General features: G+C 39.3%; 1 protein-coding gene across 1 annotated transcript; it reads left to right on the top strand.

The window, feature by feature from the left end:
* Positions 1–3,521: 3,521 nt before the first annotated feature.
* LOC140353998 (guanine nucleotide-binding protein subunit alpha-14-like) lies at positions 3,522–9,886 on the top strand. Its single transcript, XM_072438808.1, has 8 exons — positions 3,522–3,539; positions 3,853–4,014; positions 4,448–4,632; positions 4,761–4,915; positions 7,161–7,289; positions 7,634–7,763; positions 8,564–8,717; positions 9,410–9,886. The coding sequence occupies exons 2-8, from the start codon at positions 3,864–3,866 to the stop codon at positions 9,592–9,594; spliced, it is 1,089 nt and encodes a 362-aa protein (XP_072294909.1). The 5' UTR covers positions 3,522–3,539; positions 3,853–3,863; the 3' UTR covers positions 9,595–9,886.
* The last annotated feature ends 11,511 nt before the right edge of the window (positions 9,887–21,397 follow it).

The following is a 21,397-nucleotide window of genomic DNA, read 5'->3' as shown; positions in this document are numbered from 1 at the left end:
TGAGGGCAGGCTGCTGATTTCCACAGTGCCGGGGTCTATTATTATAATAACGCAGATGGAGGATTGTCCGCTGAAAAATCACGAAATCCTTGTCTTTTTCAACAACTCGCTTCGGTCCCGGAGACAGTGGGACCCCGGGTACTGTCACTGCTCATCTGTATTAGCCCTCTGCTGGTGGCCGAGCACAGGCTTAGCCGCCCTGAATCCTGTCTACGCCCGCGCAGTCACAGCGAGTGCCCGTTCAACAGGGCATTTACTGAACACATGGCGTCGATTCTCGCTTTGTATCGGAGCATCGATGACCGCAACACACCCCCCAGAAGAGAAACAATATGATCGCGGTGGAAACGGAGCCGATCCGCAGCCGAGTTGTCCAGTGAGCGAAGCTAAATGGGCAGGCTAATTGTTAGCTAGCTACCTCAGCTAGCCATCCTTGGAATTGGAGCCTACTGGCTAGGAAACTGAAAGTCGAGATTGGCAGATGTTTTCCATTGCATAAAACGGACGCTCTCCAGAATACTCAGTCGGCATATAAAGTCTAAGACACAAAATGTCTTACACGCAGTCACTTGGCCCCATTTAGTCCGTGCATTCTGTCACTCCTGGTATTTTTCTTGGTGCTTGGACGCTCCTCGTCTCCCACTCCTTAGCTCCGGTGTGGTGGCGCTGGAGCTGACGTCGCATGGATATGATTGATTGACAATTGTGAAGCGAATGAAAAGCCATCTTGTGGGAGTTTAGGGCGGGGCTTGTGTGAATGGTCTCCAAGTTTGCTTGAGAGGAAAGGGGCGGGTCTGTGAGAGCAGCTGATATTTGACTGGCCAGGCAACGCCCATCTGTCAAAACTCTGCACACATCCCACACGTCCTGTCCCGAGGGACAAACACACGCACTGTGTTTGTGGCCAGGCTTTTTTCAGACATTCATACATTTTATTAGTTTCCTGGAGAATAATCATGAATCTATATCCAACATCTGCACTTACAGTTGCATTGCAGGGTGTCATGGCTTGTTTAGGCCTATTACATTCATTTTCCAAATCAAATGATCCAAGGGACAGGAGCCCCTTGATCCCTATGGGGGTCACAACCCCCAGGTTGAGAACCACTGATCCATACTAACCCATTTCTTAAAGGAGACATATTACGTCTATACAAAATCGCCTTTACAAGCTTTTAACCACACCATAAAGGTGATCCCTCACCATTATCTTACTCAGTATGGTAATTTGATTGATTCATTTTTGAGTAAACCTACATTGTCCCCTTTTCCAGGTTTATTTCCTTTCTGGTGCATTTTATTGACTTACATAATTTCCTGTCACCTGCTCCTCGGCTGGAATGTCCCACACTAAAGCATTTAACTTATCTCCATTTCCATGGAGACAGGAAGGTGACACATGCATAGAGACACATTTCTACTATATCGGAACAATAAAGGTCATATAAAAATGCACGTTTTCAGGGTATTTTTGAATTCATAAAAATCCTTGTAACAATACATGATAGAAAAGGTAATGCCTTACAGTGGTGCACTTCAAGCAAAGCCATCACATCCTTGGGTGTGTAACTAAGTTACTAATACTTAGTTACTGTAAGTAACTTCGTAATGTAACACATTACTGTGAAAATTCCAAGGAGCCCACTGAATGTTCTTAAAGCATAAAACCCACAGACATGACTTTAACTGGAAGTTAACGCTTCAGAGGCCCCTGTTATGCTATTTGAGCCACTTTATACAACTCACTTGTTGTTTAAGTCAGTTTAAATGTCATATATATATATATATATATATATATATATATATATATATATATATATATATATACACATATATAATAAAACATGAATTGATTAATTTATACAATATTACAAATAAATAATGTAATGTAACTTATAACTAAGTACTACTTTTTTAGAAGTTACTAGTTAACGTGTAATGTGTAACTAATTATTTTTTCAAAGTAACTTCCCAAACGCTGCTCAGTCTACAATTGAACACCATAAACCACCTGTAAAATTATTTCTTTGCAGTATTTTCCAAATTATACTCTGGCAAATTACACTTATTTGCTGAGCAAAGAGACCTCTAGTGGCCGCACTGTGCAGACACAGAGAGGAACGATGTCATCGACCCAACATTTTAAAAAGCGCTTTCCATAATCGAGAAACGTCATATTACAGTCGATGCTGTCCAAGGAAACAAGAAAATGCCATTTTATCTCAAAAAGATCTATCTTGATTTCACAACTAGTAGAAGACAGTAATATTTTCTGATGTTTGAATCACTCCATCTCTGCTCACTTTACCTTCTCCCTCTTGCTTCTCTTGTCATTCTTGGTAGAGGCCTTCAATACCAGTTGGAGGGGAAAAGCTTATTCACTTTTCCCTCTACCTCAGGCATTATCTTAGTCACAGTCGTGTCCTATGTTGCCCCATGTAGCCCTTTAGGTCTGCTGAACTTGAACACATAGTCTAATGTTCAAGCAGACAATGTTTGGGTAAAACACTATCGGTCACTTGTTTATAGTCTATTAAGATCATGTTCAAAGTCAGAAAAGGCCTGATTTAAATGAGTTATTTACGAACAGCCTAGAGTCGACCTATCATTACATTCACACATTTAGAACAGACACAAAGCACATTTGCTCCATGTGCTTCATGACCGCGTTTCACAAAGTCCCTTGTCGCGGATAATCTCAATATCTGAGTCCAGGAAACCCCAGTCGAACCGGTTCTGCTGGATGAGACAAAAGATTCATATCCAACAAGCAGCTGAGGAGGAGTGACTGAATACCTGCGGTGCGCTTCATACTGCGGCTTAATATTATAATGCAACACGTTTTAACCTCACTTAAATATAAAAACCAGGAAAGCCCGAGAAGCCAAACATTTTAACGCAATGTATTTGACTAATGTGACGAATGCTACCGACTATACATGTCTTTGACCGTATAATCTTGGGGCTCTGTCTCAAATCAGCCGAAACATTATCCGAAGTGGCACCATCCACGAGCGCCACTTGTTACTCCAAAACCTTCAAAGTCAAAGGATTTACAAACGACACTTCCTGCGCTGACATGTCAAGATAAGAGCCCGTTCCGCGGTTTCAACGGTTGGTACTGTCAAACTCGTTGCCGGCGTCTTGGTTGTACATTACTCCCATAATAAAACCAAATTAAGCGCGCGAGCCGATTTACGTTCAGCTAAACCCGTATTCGTCGCGTTTTTACCGGGTTAGAACGACGGCTCGTTGGCTGAACCACGCAAGGCTTTATTGTGTAACATCCGGTTGGAGGCTTGATGCCGCTGTCTTGCGGTCGGTGCGCGTTGGTGCCACAGAAACGCAGTGATCCAAGGAGACTGTGGCCCACATTCCTCTGTAAGCGCCGTACGCGGACCCCTCTGTCCCGGGGATCGGTCTCCGGTGGACCCTCATGTCGTGTGTGGCCCCTGAGCGGTTCGCGTTGTCTACAGACGCGATGGCCCGCGGAGATTGAGCGCGGCTGGGATTGCGTGCGGCACACCTTCTATTTGGAGGTATGGAAATAAGGCTTTTCGACATAATTCTACCACACAGTACGGTTATGTTGTAACTTGTCTGTACTCTTAAGTTTACTTTTATAGTTTGCTGACTATATTGTTATGGCCCATTGCCATTGTTGGAAACTGTGCGTGGGGAAACCACTCAGAAGATCGTGTTTCTTCCATTTTTAAAGGAACAATAAGCAGAAAAGCTTCTTGATCAAATCTAACGATAAAGAAGACGTAATTCGTTTGAAGCAGTACGCTGTCCTGTCTGAGGTTTATGGCTTGATTTATGGGCTCGGTGGCTCTGCTTCATTAATTACAGTGGTGTACACAATGGCGAGCTGCTGGAAGAGGTGCCGAAACACCTGCGTGTGCTGTCTGTCCGACGATGAGAAGAAGAGTGTCGCGATCAACAAGAAGATCCAGAAAGAGCTCAAAAAACAGAAAAAGAAAGAAAGGAAAGAAATCAAAATCCTCCTATTAGGTCAGTGCCACATCACACTAACACATTTGAGAGAATTCTCTGAAATCCCTAAAGGCAATTCTTTTTCATTAAACTGAGTAAGTGAGATGAGATGAGGGTCACAGTCAGATGAAACACCTTGCTTAAAACTGCTGGGCCTGTTTGGTAGCCTGCAGCCTATGTCAAGCATGTGTCACACTTTGACTATGTAAAGAATGGACCAATTTGGCAGTGGTTTGACTTGTAAACTGTGAAAGTATTATTGTGCTCTGTATGTTATGCATAGGCTTGCTAACTCAAATTAATATATGTCTTTATGAATGTCACCCTTATTTTGATTGTCACGTGACAAATAGGTCAAGTTAAATTTGACTACACTATGATGAGGGCTGTTTCTAAATTGATGAACTTGACAATCACTGTCTTGTCTTGTACTTTTTCTTTCCCCTCTTAGGAACTGGGGAGAGTGGCAAAACTACTTTTATCAGACAGATGCGTATCATCCATGGCAAGGGCTTTTCTGAAGATGACAGAAAGACTTTTTGTAAATGTATATTTCAGAACATCTTGACAGCCGTCAATGCCATGACAACTGCAATGACTACACTGAAAATCCCCTACTCCAACTCAGAAAATGAGGTGAGGCTTAATCCAATCAAACTAGACTAATGCAGACAGTTGCCACACAGTGTGTTGTGTGTCTGCGTTGTACAATTCTGACTAAAGCTAAACCAAATGTCTGAAAGTCTTTTCTGGTGCTTCTCTAGATCTATGCCAAGTGCCTGCAGGACATAAACACAGTGCAGATTACTCAGTTAGAGAGAAGCTACGTGGATGCCATCCGGCGCCTCTGGGCGGACTCGGGCATCCGGCTCTGCTACAGCCGCCGATGCCAGTACCAGCTCCTTGACTCCACCGAGTAGTGAGTAGATCATGTAGATAATGATAAAGTTGGCAGATTTTTTGTGTTATTCCCTGTGTTTCATGGGCAGACAATTGTCATTCCCATACCCGATTTCCATTCATATGTGTGGTGATTTGTACCATTTATTTTGCACTAAAAACTAAAAACCAAAGAAACCTTTGGGGACCCCCTGTCATCTCTGTCAGTCCCCAAGGGGGTTCCATGCCCCAGGTTGGGATCCACTCAACAATACCTCCTGGCCTGGCATGTAAATCATGTCGTAAAATATAGCAGATGGTGCTAGGCCTGCATCTTCTGGCACTGTGAATAAGAAAGCAATTTGTGACCAGATAAAAATGTCTGCTAACAGTACACTTGCCAAGCTTGTTGACAGCGGTAATTTGAGCTCTGAGATGATCAGAACAAGTTTTGGGAAGGGTGTTTCGAGCTCTGAAGCACGAAACATACTAAATATGGTGGATTACTAACAAGTGGGAGTGAAGATCAAATCAGAGTTTGAGTTTTATCATTATATTGTTCCGCTCTGGAGTAGTTCAAGTAGGATGGATGTTGGAGAAAGGTTAAATACTTTATGATACAGAAGTCTCTAAACCACAATCTAATGCACAATGCGTCTTGCTTTACATCTCAACATCTCCAGACCAAAATATACAGCGAATCATGTTCAAACGTAGTAGAGCTGCAACTAACATTTATTTTGCCTATTGATTAATCCAACAATTATATAATTTTGATTCATCCATTTTGTTGTTATTTACCCATGAATATGAGATCAAGAATGAGCTAAAGGGATTCCACTTGAGGACATCCTGATGAAGTGCAGACAAAATAGTTTTTAATAATTTAATTTAATAATAATTTAATAACCTTCCTCCTGAAAAACAAGGACAATTATGTATATATATATATATATATATATATATATATATATTTTTTTTTTTTTTTTAAGAGAAGTTCATAGTTTAAGGTAAACAGTTGTGCAGATCAGGTGTGGTCATGTCCATTGGTCTACATGCGGTGATATATTGATATATGCTACAACTGACCTTTGAACGAAAAGCCACACAGCTAAACTTAATGACTCATTCTTGCTGTCAGAAAACATATTAACACTGCGTCGAAGGCAACATTATAAACATTACAAATACAGTTGAGTAATAAAGGCTAGATTCCATCATACATTTTACATTAAATACTTACTGTACATGAAACACGCAGCATTTTTATTATTGCTGTCTTTGGTTTTGTATTCTGAGTGACCACTAGAGGGGCTAAAAACACAAACCCCAGTTGCTTGGCTGAACTGCAACGCTCCTGTGATTGGATGTATTTCAGCCTTTATATTTTTTATAAATACTTTACTGTCATCATTATTATAAATTATCATGATGATGAGGATTATCATTACAGTTTTGGCTTCGTACATGTCTCAACCTCATCTGATTTTGTATTCATAGTGAGACCCTTTTAGTGTTCACTTATGAGCTCAGTAATCATGGTGTGACGCTGATAAGCGAGGCAGCTAGAATCAACACAAGCCATAAAACTGTAATCTGACAGAAGACGGCTCTAGACTCGATAAAGTTATTTCACGTGGTAAATTTATACTCCCTCTAATGAGAATAATCATGATTTAAGGACTATTGAAAAATTAATTCATTTTATTTGGTCTTTTCATGAAAATATGTGATTGTCAATTACATTAATTACACAGTGATTAACATATATATTAATGAACATTTCCATGATATGAAAGGAGCCAATTAGAAGAATGACAGGTTTGTGTTTGCCTGCCTCTTTGATGACCATTTCTCTCCATCACCCGTGCCCTAGTTTAAATAACTCACCGGTCAATACAGACTCATGGAAAAACAAAGACTATTGTATTATTAAAGAAAAAAGCCCAATGATAATAATTTGATCTCTTTGCCAATAATACACATTGATTCTAAATAATCTCTTAATAGAAGTCTTCAGGCAGTATACAGTATTTTTTTGCACGAGAAAAAAGCTCTGTCAATTTGGGTAAAAATGACCACCAAATGTAGAATATTCCCAAGGACAAAAAAACAAGGAACTCTGTTAGTATAATAAAAAAGCATGGCTATTGACACATTTTAGCCCAGCGTGGCCTTCCCCAGGGCACAGTAAAACCTTTTTACTAATGTTTTGTATAATATGACAACAACTTAGAAATGTAATCTGATCAGCTGAAAACATTTCCTTAACTTGTCTTTCCCAGCTACCTGAGCCACTTAGACCGCATTGCATCCCCGGACTACATTCCCACAGAACAAGATGTTTTGCGAGTTCGATTCCCAACAACAGGCATTCACGACTACTCCTTCACCATCAAAAACATCACTCTAAGGTGGCTCTCTCTTGTGTTTATATGTCCATGAGATCACTTGCAAACTACTCTCTTGTGCTATAAGGTGCATGTGGTCTCACTAAACTGTTCTAATGGTATTCTGTTGATTCACACGTTGGACATTTTCTCTTGTTAAAGTAATTTCACTCAAGGCGTCTAGATATGCCCTATTGTTATGCAACCGTATTAGCTCCAATTGTACGACATTCAGTGTGTCCTGACATTCACATTTCATTAAAATATTTGGCCAACCAGGTCATCAAATTATTAGTTATAAAACACCCACACCTCATTAAACAGGAAATTCTCCACCGTAATAACAACTTCTGCTCCGTTCTCTGCAGGATTGTAGACGTTGGGGGTCAGAAGTCAGAGCGTCGCAAATGGATCCACTGTTTTGAAAATGTCACTTCTCTCATCTTTCTGGCGTCCCTCAGCGAGTATGATCAAGTCCTGGAGGAAAAAGAAACCATTGTAAGAGGATTCTAACAGTTGCACAGCTATGTATTCACTTCATCTTGTTCTCTTTCCCTTTTTCAATCTTTCAATAGTAGTGTAATAATAGTGAATGCTTTTTCATTTATCTCTAAAACTAAACTTTGTCACCTTTTCTTACAACCTTTCAACATTTCGAATGAGCACTCTGCTGCCTCTTTTGAAATCTGTGGAAACAGGCCTGAACAGTGAAAATGTTGGAAATAAATTGTTTTCCAACACTTGATAGTGAAAACTCATCTCCAAGTATGACAGGGGATTGACATCATAACATGGTTTTAACCTCTTGAAGCTGAATATGTCATGGCTTTGTAGGGGAACCAAGATGAGATGTATTTGTCCGGGCTTTAGCCTTGAATAGTTATCAAGATGGGATTTAGTTGATCTGTGTCTGTTCTGTTTTCACCTCTTTAAGCTCATTTGAGTCCATCAAAAAATTGAACTGAATACGGTAGATTTTGTGATATGTGTATTCAATGTGCTTGAATTGAGAAGCGTATCAATGCCACATATTAACCAGCAGATGTCTCCCTTGCTTAAATAAATGTCCTGTCTGTCTTCTCTTCTCATTCTGTTTTTGAGCTGTTCATTTCCTCTTCACCAAGACAGTCACAAACCTCCACTAAGCATGACCCCTTCTTCCTCTCCCTCAAGACCTTAGATCTTATCACTGCTTTTTCTAAATCAAATGAGCCATTTCCTCGCTTTCCACAGCTGTTGAGCAAAGTAAGTATTCTGTGCAATAATGGCATGCGCTGTGGTACCATTTTTCCCTTCAGAATCGCATGAATGAGAGCCTGTCTCTGTTCTACATCACCATCCACTCACCCTGGTTCCTCACCACCTCCATCATACTTTTCCTCAACAAGACTGACATCTTAGCTGACAAAATACAGACGTCTGACTTGAAGAAATACTTCCCCAACTTCCCTGGTAAGACTGAACAAACAAAGGTGTTTTTCTGTTTGTAAGAAGACATACATTTGTGCCTAAGATAAATCTGTTTGAGATAGACACTTCCAGTATTGTGACCCATGTGGTGCAAAATATGACTTCAGAGTAAAGTGACCGGTTCCTAGAAGATGTTCCTAAATGTCAGCTGTATTTTGTAATGTCGCTTCGTGTACTTTATGTTCTTATTAATGAAAGTCTGCGGCTCTGCTCGTGTGAAAGACTGTAGTCTACAGCATCTTCCGAACAGCTCACAGAAACACACCCGTCAAGCCTCACCTCCAGCCTTTTCACTGGATCCGTTTCCCATGGCAACCCTGGTCAAATACCTCAGTTGATTTCTCAGCCCCCCACAAACCCCGGAGCATGCATTTGTGGGATGGAAAATAACAGTGACTGATTAGTTGTGTATTTACTGTGTTTTAGCAGCAGTAGCTTTAGTTGGTAAAAATAATGACTTCAGGGTCAAGCCCCATCATGTCAATCTAACCTTAATGGGAACTTTAAAGAGCTCCTGGTACCGGCTAGATTGGCTGTTTGCGTTCGTGTGCACAGGCTTTGAAGAACTTGTTGCCATTTGTTTTCATAGAGAAAAAAATCATATTCATCTCGATTTCAATTCCAGACAACAATGACCACCTTACATTGACCAACCTCATCTTCTCTCCCGTCAGGTCAGAGGCAAAACGTGGAGGATGCAATAACTTTCATTCAAAAGATGTATGAGGAGAGGTCCGTCAACAAGACTCTGTACCCACACTTGACCTGCGCCACTGACACGAACAACATCAAGAAGGTCTTTGATAATGTTAAAGACACTGTTCTGCTCAAGTCATTGGGAGATTATGGCATCCTATGAACCACCTGTCCACCTCTAAGACTGAAGGCTGTGATCAAGCAAAAATGAAGTCTTTTAAAAATATGTATAAAACACGAAGGATTTTATGAGACTTTTGTATCATTGCTGTTTCTCTTATTACATTTTTACATAAGATTTGAAGACTCGAGCTTTACGCACCTTGCTGGAGGAGTTTCCAAAGGTGTTTACTGTCCTTGACCAACTTGACCAACTGTTTTGGAAGGATCTAGCATCATGGACAGGGATAGGGACCTTCCTTTTTTCAAGCTATAATAAAAGATTCAATATTTTCTGAGGACATTCTTTCTTTAACAGGTTGTGCTATTCTAGATTAGAATAAGATGTCATAGTTCCAGAGGAAGTCGGGGAATTATTCATGTGTTTCAGCTTCCTGTTTATGATATTTGAAGACGTAAGCCCATTCAAAAGATGTAATATATTGTTAATTGCCATGACAACAGTGCAAACGTTTCATCACTCTGAGACCCATGGATTGATCCCTTTTGCATGATGTGGTGTGAGGCTAACTGGAGGCACTACTCTGTCTGAAGCTCTGAGACTCAAGTTAGACTTTATTCTGGGTGTGGTTTTAACTCAACCTGACCATAATAAAGTGACTTTGTTGGAATGTCATCAGGTTAGGAGATTTAAAGATATTGAAGACACAAGCTAGTATTTTCAGTCACACAGACCTTTTTTGTTAAAAACACCTGAACAAGACCATGAATGCTCGTGTTGATCTGAAAAGTATCAAAAATATCAAGAATTATTTAAACAAAAAATCCACAAATGTTGGACCTTATCATTATTTGTTAGAAATTAAGACATCAAACTTCCCATATTAAAGCAGCACTACCACCGGCATGATTTTTTTCAGTGTGAAAGGACATTAAAATGTAACGCTACTAGAAATCTACACCAAGAAGACTTTTTTCTGTGTTGTGCTGCATATGTTGGAAATGGGGGCAAGTGTCATAATGTTCTGATGACTGGTGTATTTAAAACAAAAAAATGCAAAAATTGTTGTATATCTTCAGAGCATGTCAACTCAATACATACAAGACAAGAGCAGATAATTTCAACGTGATTAATACAATGGCATCTGAAAGATTATGAATATTTAAATGTAAATGACGTTTTTAGCCCAATTAAAAACAGTCAAAGATATTACCGGTAACAAAGATGGGAAAAGAAAAAATAGCTATAATATACCAACAAGAAACCCATTTAAATGACTTTGAACATCCAAAATTAACTACATTTGGTTACAATAAACATTACAATTCCTCATACAGGGGCAAACATAACAGGGGTGTGGCCGTATTGATTTCAAGCAGAATAGCCTTTGAACAGAGCTTTGAACACAAAGATATAGATGGCAGATTTGTACTTGTCAAAAGAACTAGTAATGGAAGTGTGTTTACTTTGATAAATGTATACACTCCCTTAACACTATGAGTTATATATATATGTTTGCTAACCACTCTGAGGGAACCCTTGTCTGTAATGTAAACATTAGCTGTTCAAACTCACAAAGTACTGGTAAATGTATAAATCAACAGGGTGGACATAGGCACAACAGATCTCATTGATCATGCCCCTATTAACATCACAGTCTGCTCAATGAGCCTCAGATTAAAAAAGAAAGAGGTCAAATGACACTGAGACTTAGAGCAAAATGACAATGGTGAAATGTTCTCACTTGATGGGATGCAGCTAAGATAGTTTTGAGGTGCAAGGTAATTGATATTGCTTAGGCCAAAAAGAAAAAAGACCAAACAAAGATATTATTAAATTGATCAAAATTCTTTAGATTGTTTTAGCCCTGAAGCTTGGAAAACAACAGGCAGAGAGAGCAATTTTTGGCAAGACCAATTGCAGTAATTGTTTGAATCCTTCTACAAAAAACAAACAAAGAGGAAGAAATAAAATACTTTTTTGGATACTCTCAATTTATCCGTCATGACTGAAGTTCAAATCAATTGTTAAAACAATTGTTAAAAACAAGAAATCTCCAGGGAATGATAGGTTCACCTCAGAGTGGTATAAAAGACACACTCAAGCTTGTATTATACTTCTCACATGTCAATGGAAAGTGGAAATGAGAACGGTTCATACAGCTGCCGACAGTAGAAATCCTAACTGTCCACGGAGTTCCAAATTCTTTCTTAACGATGAAGAGGAAAATCTGATCCGTGCGGACGCTGTGTGAGAAGAGGAGTCGGCAAAAATGACAACATTTCGCAGCGTGGACCCTCGCGAATGTGTCAAGCACCAAGCTTTACTCCTCTGCTTTTATCAATTTAAACATGGCCTGTAACAAAATTAGATCCCTCCGAGTTGGAAGGAAGCCAACAAATCCTTAATATCTAGAGATTGGAAAGATCAACTTGACTGTACCTCTTTATTGACCAATCTCAATTCTGCACATGGAATATCCTATAAACACCTCAATTATGTCTAAAAGAATGGAACAGATACTCAATTCACACTGATCAGAAAGGAATAACAAACAACAAACCAAAGTCAAACTAAGACGATCTTTACACATAATGAACCATATACAAAAACAAGTTCGGGCACAGAAAAACCTTTTGTTTCTCTTAGCTGGCACTTTCATTTAAAGTGCTGATCAAATTTCAAGCAGATGATTTAATAATAGAAATGTTGGGGCCCTTTACGATGCAGGGCTGTTCCTGGTCTCCCCTCTTTTTCACTTTCACTCAACCCTGAGACACAGAGGAGCTGACTCCAGTTTTCACAGACATTTAACACCTCCCTGAGTCATGCCATGTTCCAGCCTCCTTCAAGTCGTCCATCATCATCCTTGTCTCCAAGAAGCCCCGGATCACTGGACTTAATGACTACAGACCTGTGGCGCTGACATCTGTAGTCTTGAAGTCATTTGAGCGCCTGGTCCTCCCCCACCTCAAGTCCTTCACCTCCTCCTGCAGTTTTCCTTCAGTGCAAACAGGTCTGTACATGATGTCACTTCATCCTGCAGCATCTGGAACCAGGAACCTAGGCCAGCAGGTTGGTTTTTTGCTCCCACATTACCACCATGGACTCCTTCAGCTTCCTCGGCACCACCATCACCCAGGACCTCAAGTGGGAGCCCACCATCAGCTCCCTCATCAAGAAGGCCCAGCAGAGGATGTACTTCCTGAAGAAGCTGTGGAAAGCCAAGCTGCCAGCGCAGCTTGGACTTTGACATCATAACATGGTTTTAACCTCTTGAAGCCAAGCTGCCGTTGGACTTATGAACACTTAAAGGTCCCATAACATGCAAAATCGACTTTTCAGAGCTTTTAACCTTCTTACATTGCTATTTGTGCTTCATATATGTACCCAGAGTGTTTTTTTGATTGATTCCCGCAGTGTTTAGCTATAGTACAGACCATCTCCATTCCTCGAATCTCCAAACTGACGGGGGGTAGACACAAGACCGCGTCATAACCACAGGCACGCGTCATCATCCCCCCTCACCCTCCCCCTCTCCACCCGCCTCCCCCTCCCGTCAAAAGTTATTCAAATTACATTGATACCTGTCACGGTCTCTGAGCGGCGAAGCCGCAAACTTTAGCTAGAATTTCAGAAATCTCCCAAATTTAACATTTCTGCCGTTTGCGCAGATAAAGTCAGAATTGCGTCAAATTAGAATCAGTTGTTAAACTCTTTGCCCTAAACCTACTTGAAGTGAAATAAATTAATTTGGCGCCACAGCGCCCCCTACAGATTTTATATGGAGGTTAAATGTTTAGTTTTGCAAAATTATATGAAATTTGACACACAACTCAATTTTGGCATCCCCATCAAAAAGTAAATGAGACCCATGTCATAATTGTTATGGCTTTGCCGTAGTGATGACCAAAACCTCCCACGTTATTCCAATGGGGAAATCGCCAGAACATGTTTACAATTTAGACTTTCACAAACTCCTCCCAGGGCGTTAGCCTAATCAACCTGAAATTTGGTGAGACTCATCTTCAGGCGTGGACCATCAAAAGGTATCCACATTTTTATTCAAAAAGTCACGGTCTCTGTGCGGCAAAGCCGCACATTTTGCCAAGAATTTGAAATAAAATTGCTTTTTGATGGTAAAACAAAGGGGAGAAGATGTGACAGCGTCACAGATTCAGCAGTAGGCGTAATAAAAGGACCATTGGGGCGTCTTGCGGCATGGCGGCGTAGCGGCGGCGGCGTGGCGAGGGCCGATCATTGCCGCTTGCGGCTTTAATTATTATTATTATTATGAATTGTTCTATGTTGCACCTTAACTCCAAATCAAGATCCTAGTTTTGGAATTTTGTTCACTGACAATGGCAATAAATACATCTGAATGTATTTGTAGAGCACAGTTAATACAAAGTGCATTACAATCATAAAAACACATTCAAAGCACAATACAATATAAATCACAAGACAAAAATATAAATACAAATAATGACATCAACATGTCATTATACTTCTTGCAGCAGGGAAAAAGTCCTTCACACAACGTGCCAACGATCAAGAACTAGACTGACAGTATAATAAATCAATAATAATAATATATAATTAAAAATAAAATATTATGTTGAACTTGTTTTTATTCGTCTTTAAGGACATGACCATCGATGCGTTTTCTCTAAACTGAGCCTGTCCAGTAAATAAACAAATATATATTAGGCTGTTTTTGGGGTTATTTGGACCTGTCGCTTCATAATTGGCAGCATATTGAAACAGCAGAACTAATTTACATAAACAAAATAGTTAATAAACATAGCTAAGAACTAATGCCACTGAATCAGAATGCCTTTATTGTCATTGCACAAGCGGCACAATTATATTTTAAAAAGCCCCTCCGCAATGGCTCTTGTTAAATCACACAAACCAAAAAAAAGTCAGATAAGGACATTATACAATAAATACAGTAAGTATATGTAGAATATATTACAATTCAGTGCTTTGATTGCATCTGGGCACTGTACTTGAAACCCTATCTTGTTACTTTGCTGTAGAACATCTGATTAGTAAGTCCACTGCCTTGATTTTTCTATACTATAGACACATTGGACAACACTTATTTTGTACATTGTGCCCTACATTGAGCGCAAGAGGCTATATTAATGTCTATAAAACTCGTTGCCAATCTCCTCTTTGGAACTTGCCATTTCAGATAAGACTAAGTGCTTGTCCCTGTTTCCTGAAGCCTGCAAGCCTCAATAACAGGGCGACAGCTGCAGATTATGTGATGTCAAGATTACGAGACAAAAGGAAGACACTGTAGCTATTTTGTTGATTTATATTTCCTTCATACTTGTTTCATTTTGTTCCAGAATTGGGTTGCCATGTTATTTTGCAATTCATCTTAGATGTTAAAACCCACTTATTCAGTTCCTGATTTCTTAATTTTCTTAATAAATATGTAAATTTCACACAGTTCACACAATATATAATTTGAAAAGATGAAAAGAAGAAAGACTAACTATATTGCTACCAGATCTGGTAACAAAATAGCAAGGTTTTCTTTTGTCCATCTATATGACTGGCCTCACCGTTATAGAGCACTGGCTCCCTATGGCTCAGAGAATAGACTTTAAAGCAGCTCTGCTTGTGTACAAGTCTCTCCATGGCCTAGCACCAAAGTATATCTTAGACATGTTAGTGCCATATGAATCATCTCGGACTCTGAGGACCTCAGGGACCGGCCTCCTGCTGGTGCCAGAGTCAGGACTAAACAAGGGAATGCAACTCCGTTTTATGCAGCAAAAATCTAAAAAGGTCTTCCTGAAGATGCGAGACAGGCCTCTGCTCTGACAGTGTTCAAATCCAAGCTAAAATGATTTCTGTCATATCTTGGTGATTTTTAATTTTTCCCTGTTGTGTGAAGCAACTTGAATTGCCTAGTGTACGAATTGTGTTCTACAAATAAACTGATGCACTCACCTTTTCCTCAGTTTTTCTATATCATGTGAAAAGTTCTTCAGTGTGCAAACTTTTTGGAGGTATGTATTTGGATTTCGGGTTATCTTCAGAGAAGCACTACCTTATGGTAGATCTTCATAAGAGCACAGTCGACGTGTGAAGATGTTTGTTCTTTTACAGCCTGGTTTGTTGCTATGGACATGTGACTGGTAACCACTGGTCAAAGCTTTCCATTCCCCCTGTTGTCCGATTACACAAACGCACACTCCTGCTGAGAGCGTCACACACACTGCCTGGTACACAGAGATGGTAAAGCAGCTGCAATCACAACTCTGCCTGCTTTCAGATTGCTACTTAAACACAAATTGTAAACACACACTGAACATAAAGAAGCCTTGCAGAAAACCTCAGTTATTGACAAGCATGCTAATTGTGATTTCCAAAGCAGTTATTTGCTGTTTGAATTTACAATCCTATATTAAGATGTTTTTTTCCTGTGTTTGTCACATACAACCACAAAGGGGAAAGGGTTCTTATTAGGACAAAAAATGAATCAATTTGCCAGCGTGAATCATCACCACTGTGTTTCCCAAAACAGCCACAGCTTTGCGGTGGCAGCAGGGCCTTTGTAGTGCTCTTTCTTTCACCGTCACCTCATCTGCAGCACTCAGCTCATGGGGCCAAGTGTTCAAATGATGTCTGCATGAGAGTATCAATACTATACAAAAGATTTTAGTGTTAAGTTCAATCAAATATACTTGTTTTGTCTGATACAATTATAGTAGCTGCTATGAGACTACTATTAAGGCATCGGTTTATGCAAAGATATGTCACAGTGATAGAATATATATATATATAATTCAATTGCCGCTGGTTGCTGAGATTTTTGTATCTACAGGTGACAAGTGTTTACTGGGGATATAAAGTTAGAGGCACACGGCTCTACAGGTAAAAGTCTCACTGTCTGGAAAAACATTTTCTGATAAATGCAAAGCTTTGAGGCCATAAATAAGACACAGCTGACTTCTGCTTCCAACATTCTCTTTTATTACCGTAATACAGTATTTTGAAAATGAATTCTGTCTTCTCAGAATTAATTCAGAGGTGGTAGGACTTCCACCGCTGACGAAGGTGAAATTAGTCTGAAACATGTCTTTTTAACATATTCTGTTTTATTAGAAGAAAAAAACACTCCCTTGATCCCTTCGCTATTGAGCAGATCTTACTTATAGTTGTTAAGTCTTACATATGTTTTATGAAACTAACAAAATCTGTGTGTCTTTGTTTTTTGTGAATTAAATCACAAATAATGCTATAATCAGAATCAGAAAAAAGTGAATGTCATTATCAGTGAATACAATTCACAAACATAGGAACTTGCTTTGGTGTTAAGGTGCAACATACAACACTGAACAATAATACAATCATGATATATTAAATAAGGCATGCACTAATCATAAAATAGATACATTTACTAATAAGATCAAAAATATATATATCTGAGTATATACACACACAAATGTATAGTTATAGGGTAAAGGCATTGCTACCTGTTGAACTGCACAGTCACTATAATGGCTAACACTAAGGCTACTTACACTCAGAGTATTTCATGCATTATTTACTCATTCGTTAGTCACTGTGTAGATGAGTTTCGTCTTCAACAACCATCCGGGGGCAGACTAATGGAAGTGAGGCTGCCAGTTTGCACCTACTACTTTATTCCGACACCCAACCCACATAAACACATTTTGCAAACTATCTTGCTCAGGGACATAATAACAATATGTACTAATTTGAGATTTTTTTCTCAGTGGGTATTTTATTCAGCGAGTTAACATGCCAGTGATGCCCTTATTGGAAATACGGGTTGAATGTTAAAGCTGTAAGACATTGATTATTTATAACATGCTTGACGTTGCAATTCAATTTAATTTCCACTGGCCAGCACGGTTTAATATTTGTACCAAAACGTTTTTAATCAGAAACGTGTTGTGTATTTGATCATTCTTGCGCGGACAAATGATCAGCTGACTTATATAACAGAAAAACATTGAGTGGCATCCCGCCTCCAATCACAAATTGTATTTCACCCTAAAGCGTGCAAAACACATAACGGCAGTACTTAAATCTGTAGGCACATCCAAGAGAGAAATTTAGACTTAATTACCTGCTGTGAAATAATAGCAGCTAAAAGCTCAACAACGGTGGCTTCATTTGCCTAATTATTCCAACTAAATACAATGTCAAATGCAACAAATTAAGAAAAATGGAAGAGTGAGTGTTGGAATTAGGACTAATTACATTGATAAAGGTTCAAGAGGTAATTAGCTTGTAACAAATGCTAATATGTTGGTACAAATAAAATATTCATGTCTATGTTTTATTAACCATAAAGTACAATCTTTATCAAAGTAAAGCTTTAACCAGAAGAAGATGCTCCTCATTATGTTCTGCCCTCATTGGGTCTGGTAGAGATAAATATAATGCAGTAGCCTCATTGGTTTCAATGTTTGCACCGGCTCTGGCCTGACAATCACTCTCCAAATGACCATTTATCAAAGTCCACTGGACATCAGTCAATGCTGATGATGAAATATATATCATGTAGCGTGTGGATTGGTGTATAGAATACAGAGCATAAATAAAGATAAAGCGTTCGGGGCTAGCATTCTGTCCAGTGTAGAATGGGGAGGTGTAAAAGGCGTGTATAATGAATGAACAGCAGTGTGTGTGGGATTGTGTTTTGTTGCTGCAGCGATATTCAAACCATGAGGGACATAAGAGCACATGTGCTTCTTGTGGCAAAGCGGTGTCTTAAGAGACTGTTTTAAGGAACTGCGAGATCTGAAATATGACAGCTGTGACGAAATAATCACAACTCTCAAGCCAATTTTTTAACTGTAGCGTATAATAACTTCCGAACCAGTATTTGGATGTCTTTGTGATGAAGAATTTTGTGAAACAGCAGAAACTCTCTGAAAAATCAGTAAAGCTCTATCACTACATGAATCACAACTTTAGATCCCAACAAAATAAGCATCAAGCAAGTAGTGATAACTATAGTAATAGTAATAGTAATAGTAATAGTAATAGTGGTAATACTCAAACTGCTCGATCATTACAAAAATCATAATAATGGAAAAAGCTAATCAAAACATAAATTGAACAAAAATCTTAAGCTGTTTGGCTTATGTCCAAAGTTGTAAATCAAATAGCACTGACCTGAGCATAAGAGGTTTTTTTACGTAACTTTCTTTAAGTATTCATTCAACTTTGATAAGTTGAATGAATAGTTTGGCATGGAGAAACAAGGCTTTTACAGGTATCTATAACAAAAAATGTATTATAATCAAGAAATAAAACAAAGCATTGATTATTATAACCCTTTGACCAAAATCTTCATAAAGGCATGTAAACCAGAACTCTCAAGGGTAAAAGTAAATAAATGCATTAATGACCTGGACAGCCAATCTACTAAATACATTAAAATCAAATGAGGAAAAAGAGGGTAATTTTGTTGTGATAGACGAGGAATGGGGAAATGTATGTACTTCACAATCTCATGTTTGAATGGAATTTAGTTGGGAGAATGTGACCTGTTTATAACACCATGTCAAAGTGCTCATTATTCACAGGGAGGGGCTGAAAAATTGCGGCAGCCACGAGGCACATCATTATGTGTTCTGGGAATGTCCAGTCGCACAAAACATTTGGACAGAAATTAACAAGACATTGCAGAATGTTTTTGACACCATGTGCTTTCTTAACCAAATATTACATTATAAATAGCTACCAGTCCGGTTTTAGACCAGGGAAAAGTACCATCAATTACAGCTGCTACCAAAGTTATAAATGATATTGCTATTGCATTGGATAATCATGAAGAATGTGTTGCTTTTTTGTTGATTTGTCAAAGATCTTTGTTTCAGTACATCACTGTATTCTCTTGGATCGTCCGGATGCTATTGGGTTTGACACAAATTCTAAAACGTGGTTTTCAGATTACGGCTTTCAATATGATTTTTTTTTTATCTTAAGAAAGGTTTTCCTCAAGGGTCTGTCCTTGGATCGTTCCTATTTAATACTCTATATAAACTCAATTGGCCACAATTTAAAACCTAATAGGATCCACTTGCATACAGATGATGCGATTCTATTTGCCAGGGATTTTCACTCCATTTAACAAAACTGTTAAAAAAACAGTAAAATCTGAATTTAAGTAAAGCAAAATATATGTTGTTCTCCAAAAGGCACTCCAATGACACAAACAATTGACAGGTATCTATTCCTACGTTTGAATGTTCTGGACACCATCGCCCCTATGAAGGCTAAAATGGTTAAAAATAAGCAGAAGGCGCCATGGAGAAATGATGATTCGGTCAGGGCACAGAAAAGGGAGTGCCGCAGGGCCGAACGGAAATGGCGCAAGTCAAAGCTCCAGGTTCAAAAAGAGATTTACAAAGAGAAGCTGAACATGCACAACCTAATCTTATGTAGAACTAGGGAAAGACATTTCTCTGAAATTATTGGAAGCTGCAGTAACAACTCTCGTGTCCTGTTTGCCACAGTAAACAGATTAACAAACCCTCCAGCTCAGCTGCCGTTAGAACTCATTTCCACATCCAAGTGTAATGAGTTTGCATTATTCTTTAATGACAAAGTTCAGGGCATTAAAAATGCTATAAATCCCACAATGCAAAAAAATACTCTAAAACCACCAAGACACTTAGAGCTAACTCACTTTGCACCAGTAACTGACAAAACTGTCCATGAGATCAAAACCAGTCTGAGTTCATCTACATGCTGCCTCGATGTGTTACCCACCAGATGTCTAAAGTCTGTGCTGAACAGTTTGTTAGCACCATTCACTCACATAGTTGCTTCAATCTGGAACATTCCCAATGTCTTTGAAAACTGCGGTCATAACGCCTCTCCTAAAGAAGAGCAGTCTTGATGCCGCAGTACTGAGTCATTACCTTGTATTATCTCTAATCTGCCATTTTGGGGCAAAGTCCTTGAAAAGGTTGTTTACCAACAGCTCACAGATCCTCTTAATAAACAACTCATTTGATGTTTTTCAGTCAGGTTTTAGACCTCATCACAGCACTGAGACTGCTCTTGTCAAGGTGACAAATGACATCCGCCTGAACACTGACACAGGCAAAGCTTCAGTCTTAATTCTGTTAGATCTGAGTGCTGCATTTGACACTGTCGATCATGGGATCCTCTTACAGAGACTAGAGGACTGGGTGGGCATCACTGGCACTGCCCTAAACTGGTTAAGGTCCTATCTGGAAGACAGGAAGTACTTTGTTGAAATTGGTAGCTGTGTCTCAGACCACATGACCCTGACCTGTGGAGTGCCCCAAGGGTCAGTCCTGGGTCCCCTTCTGTTCAACCTCTACATGCTGCCGTTAGGTCAGTTGATACGCAGTGAAAATGTGTCCTATCAAAATTATGCAGACGACAGATCTATGTTTCACTGTCGGCAGGTGAATATGGACCCTGTCACTGCATCCAACAGATCAGTTTGTGGATGCAACACAACTTTCTCCAGCTGAACTCAGACAAGACTGAAATAATCGTTTTTGGCCACAGAAACAAAGAGAAAGTGTTAACGGTCACCTCCAGAGTCTCGCTCTAAAACCTACAAACCAAGTTAGAAATCTTGGGGTAATAATGGACTCAGACTTGAACTCTAATAGCCACATCAAATCAATAACATCAGCAGCGTTTTGCCATCTAAAAAAAATTGCCAACATCAAAAATATAGTGTCAAAACCAGATTTAGAGAGACTTATCCATGCGTTTGTCTCCAGTAGATTAGACTACTGTAATGACCTGCTCACTGGCCTCTCCAAACGAGCTGTAAAACAGCTGCAGTACATCCAGA

The sequence above is a fragment of the Eucyclogobius newberryi genome, unplaced genomic scaffold (assembly GCF_026437365.1).
Source record: "Eucyclogobius newberryi isolate DKJ021-1_F unplaced genomic scaffold, fEucNew1.0.hap1 SCAF_9, whole genome shotgun sequence".
Taxonomy (NCBI): Eukaryota; Metazoa; Chordata; class Actinopteri; order Gobiiformes; family Gobiidae; genus Eucyclogobius; species Eucyclogobius newberryi.
This window is presented reverse-complemented; position numbering and strand designations above follow the sequence as displayed.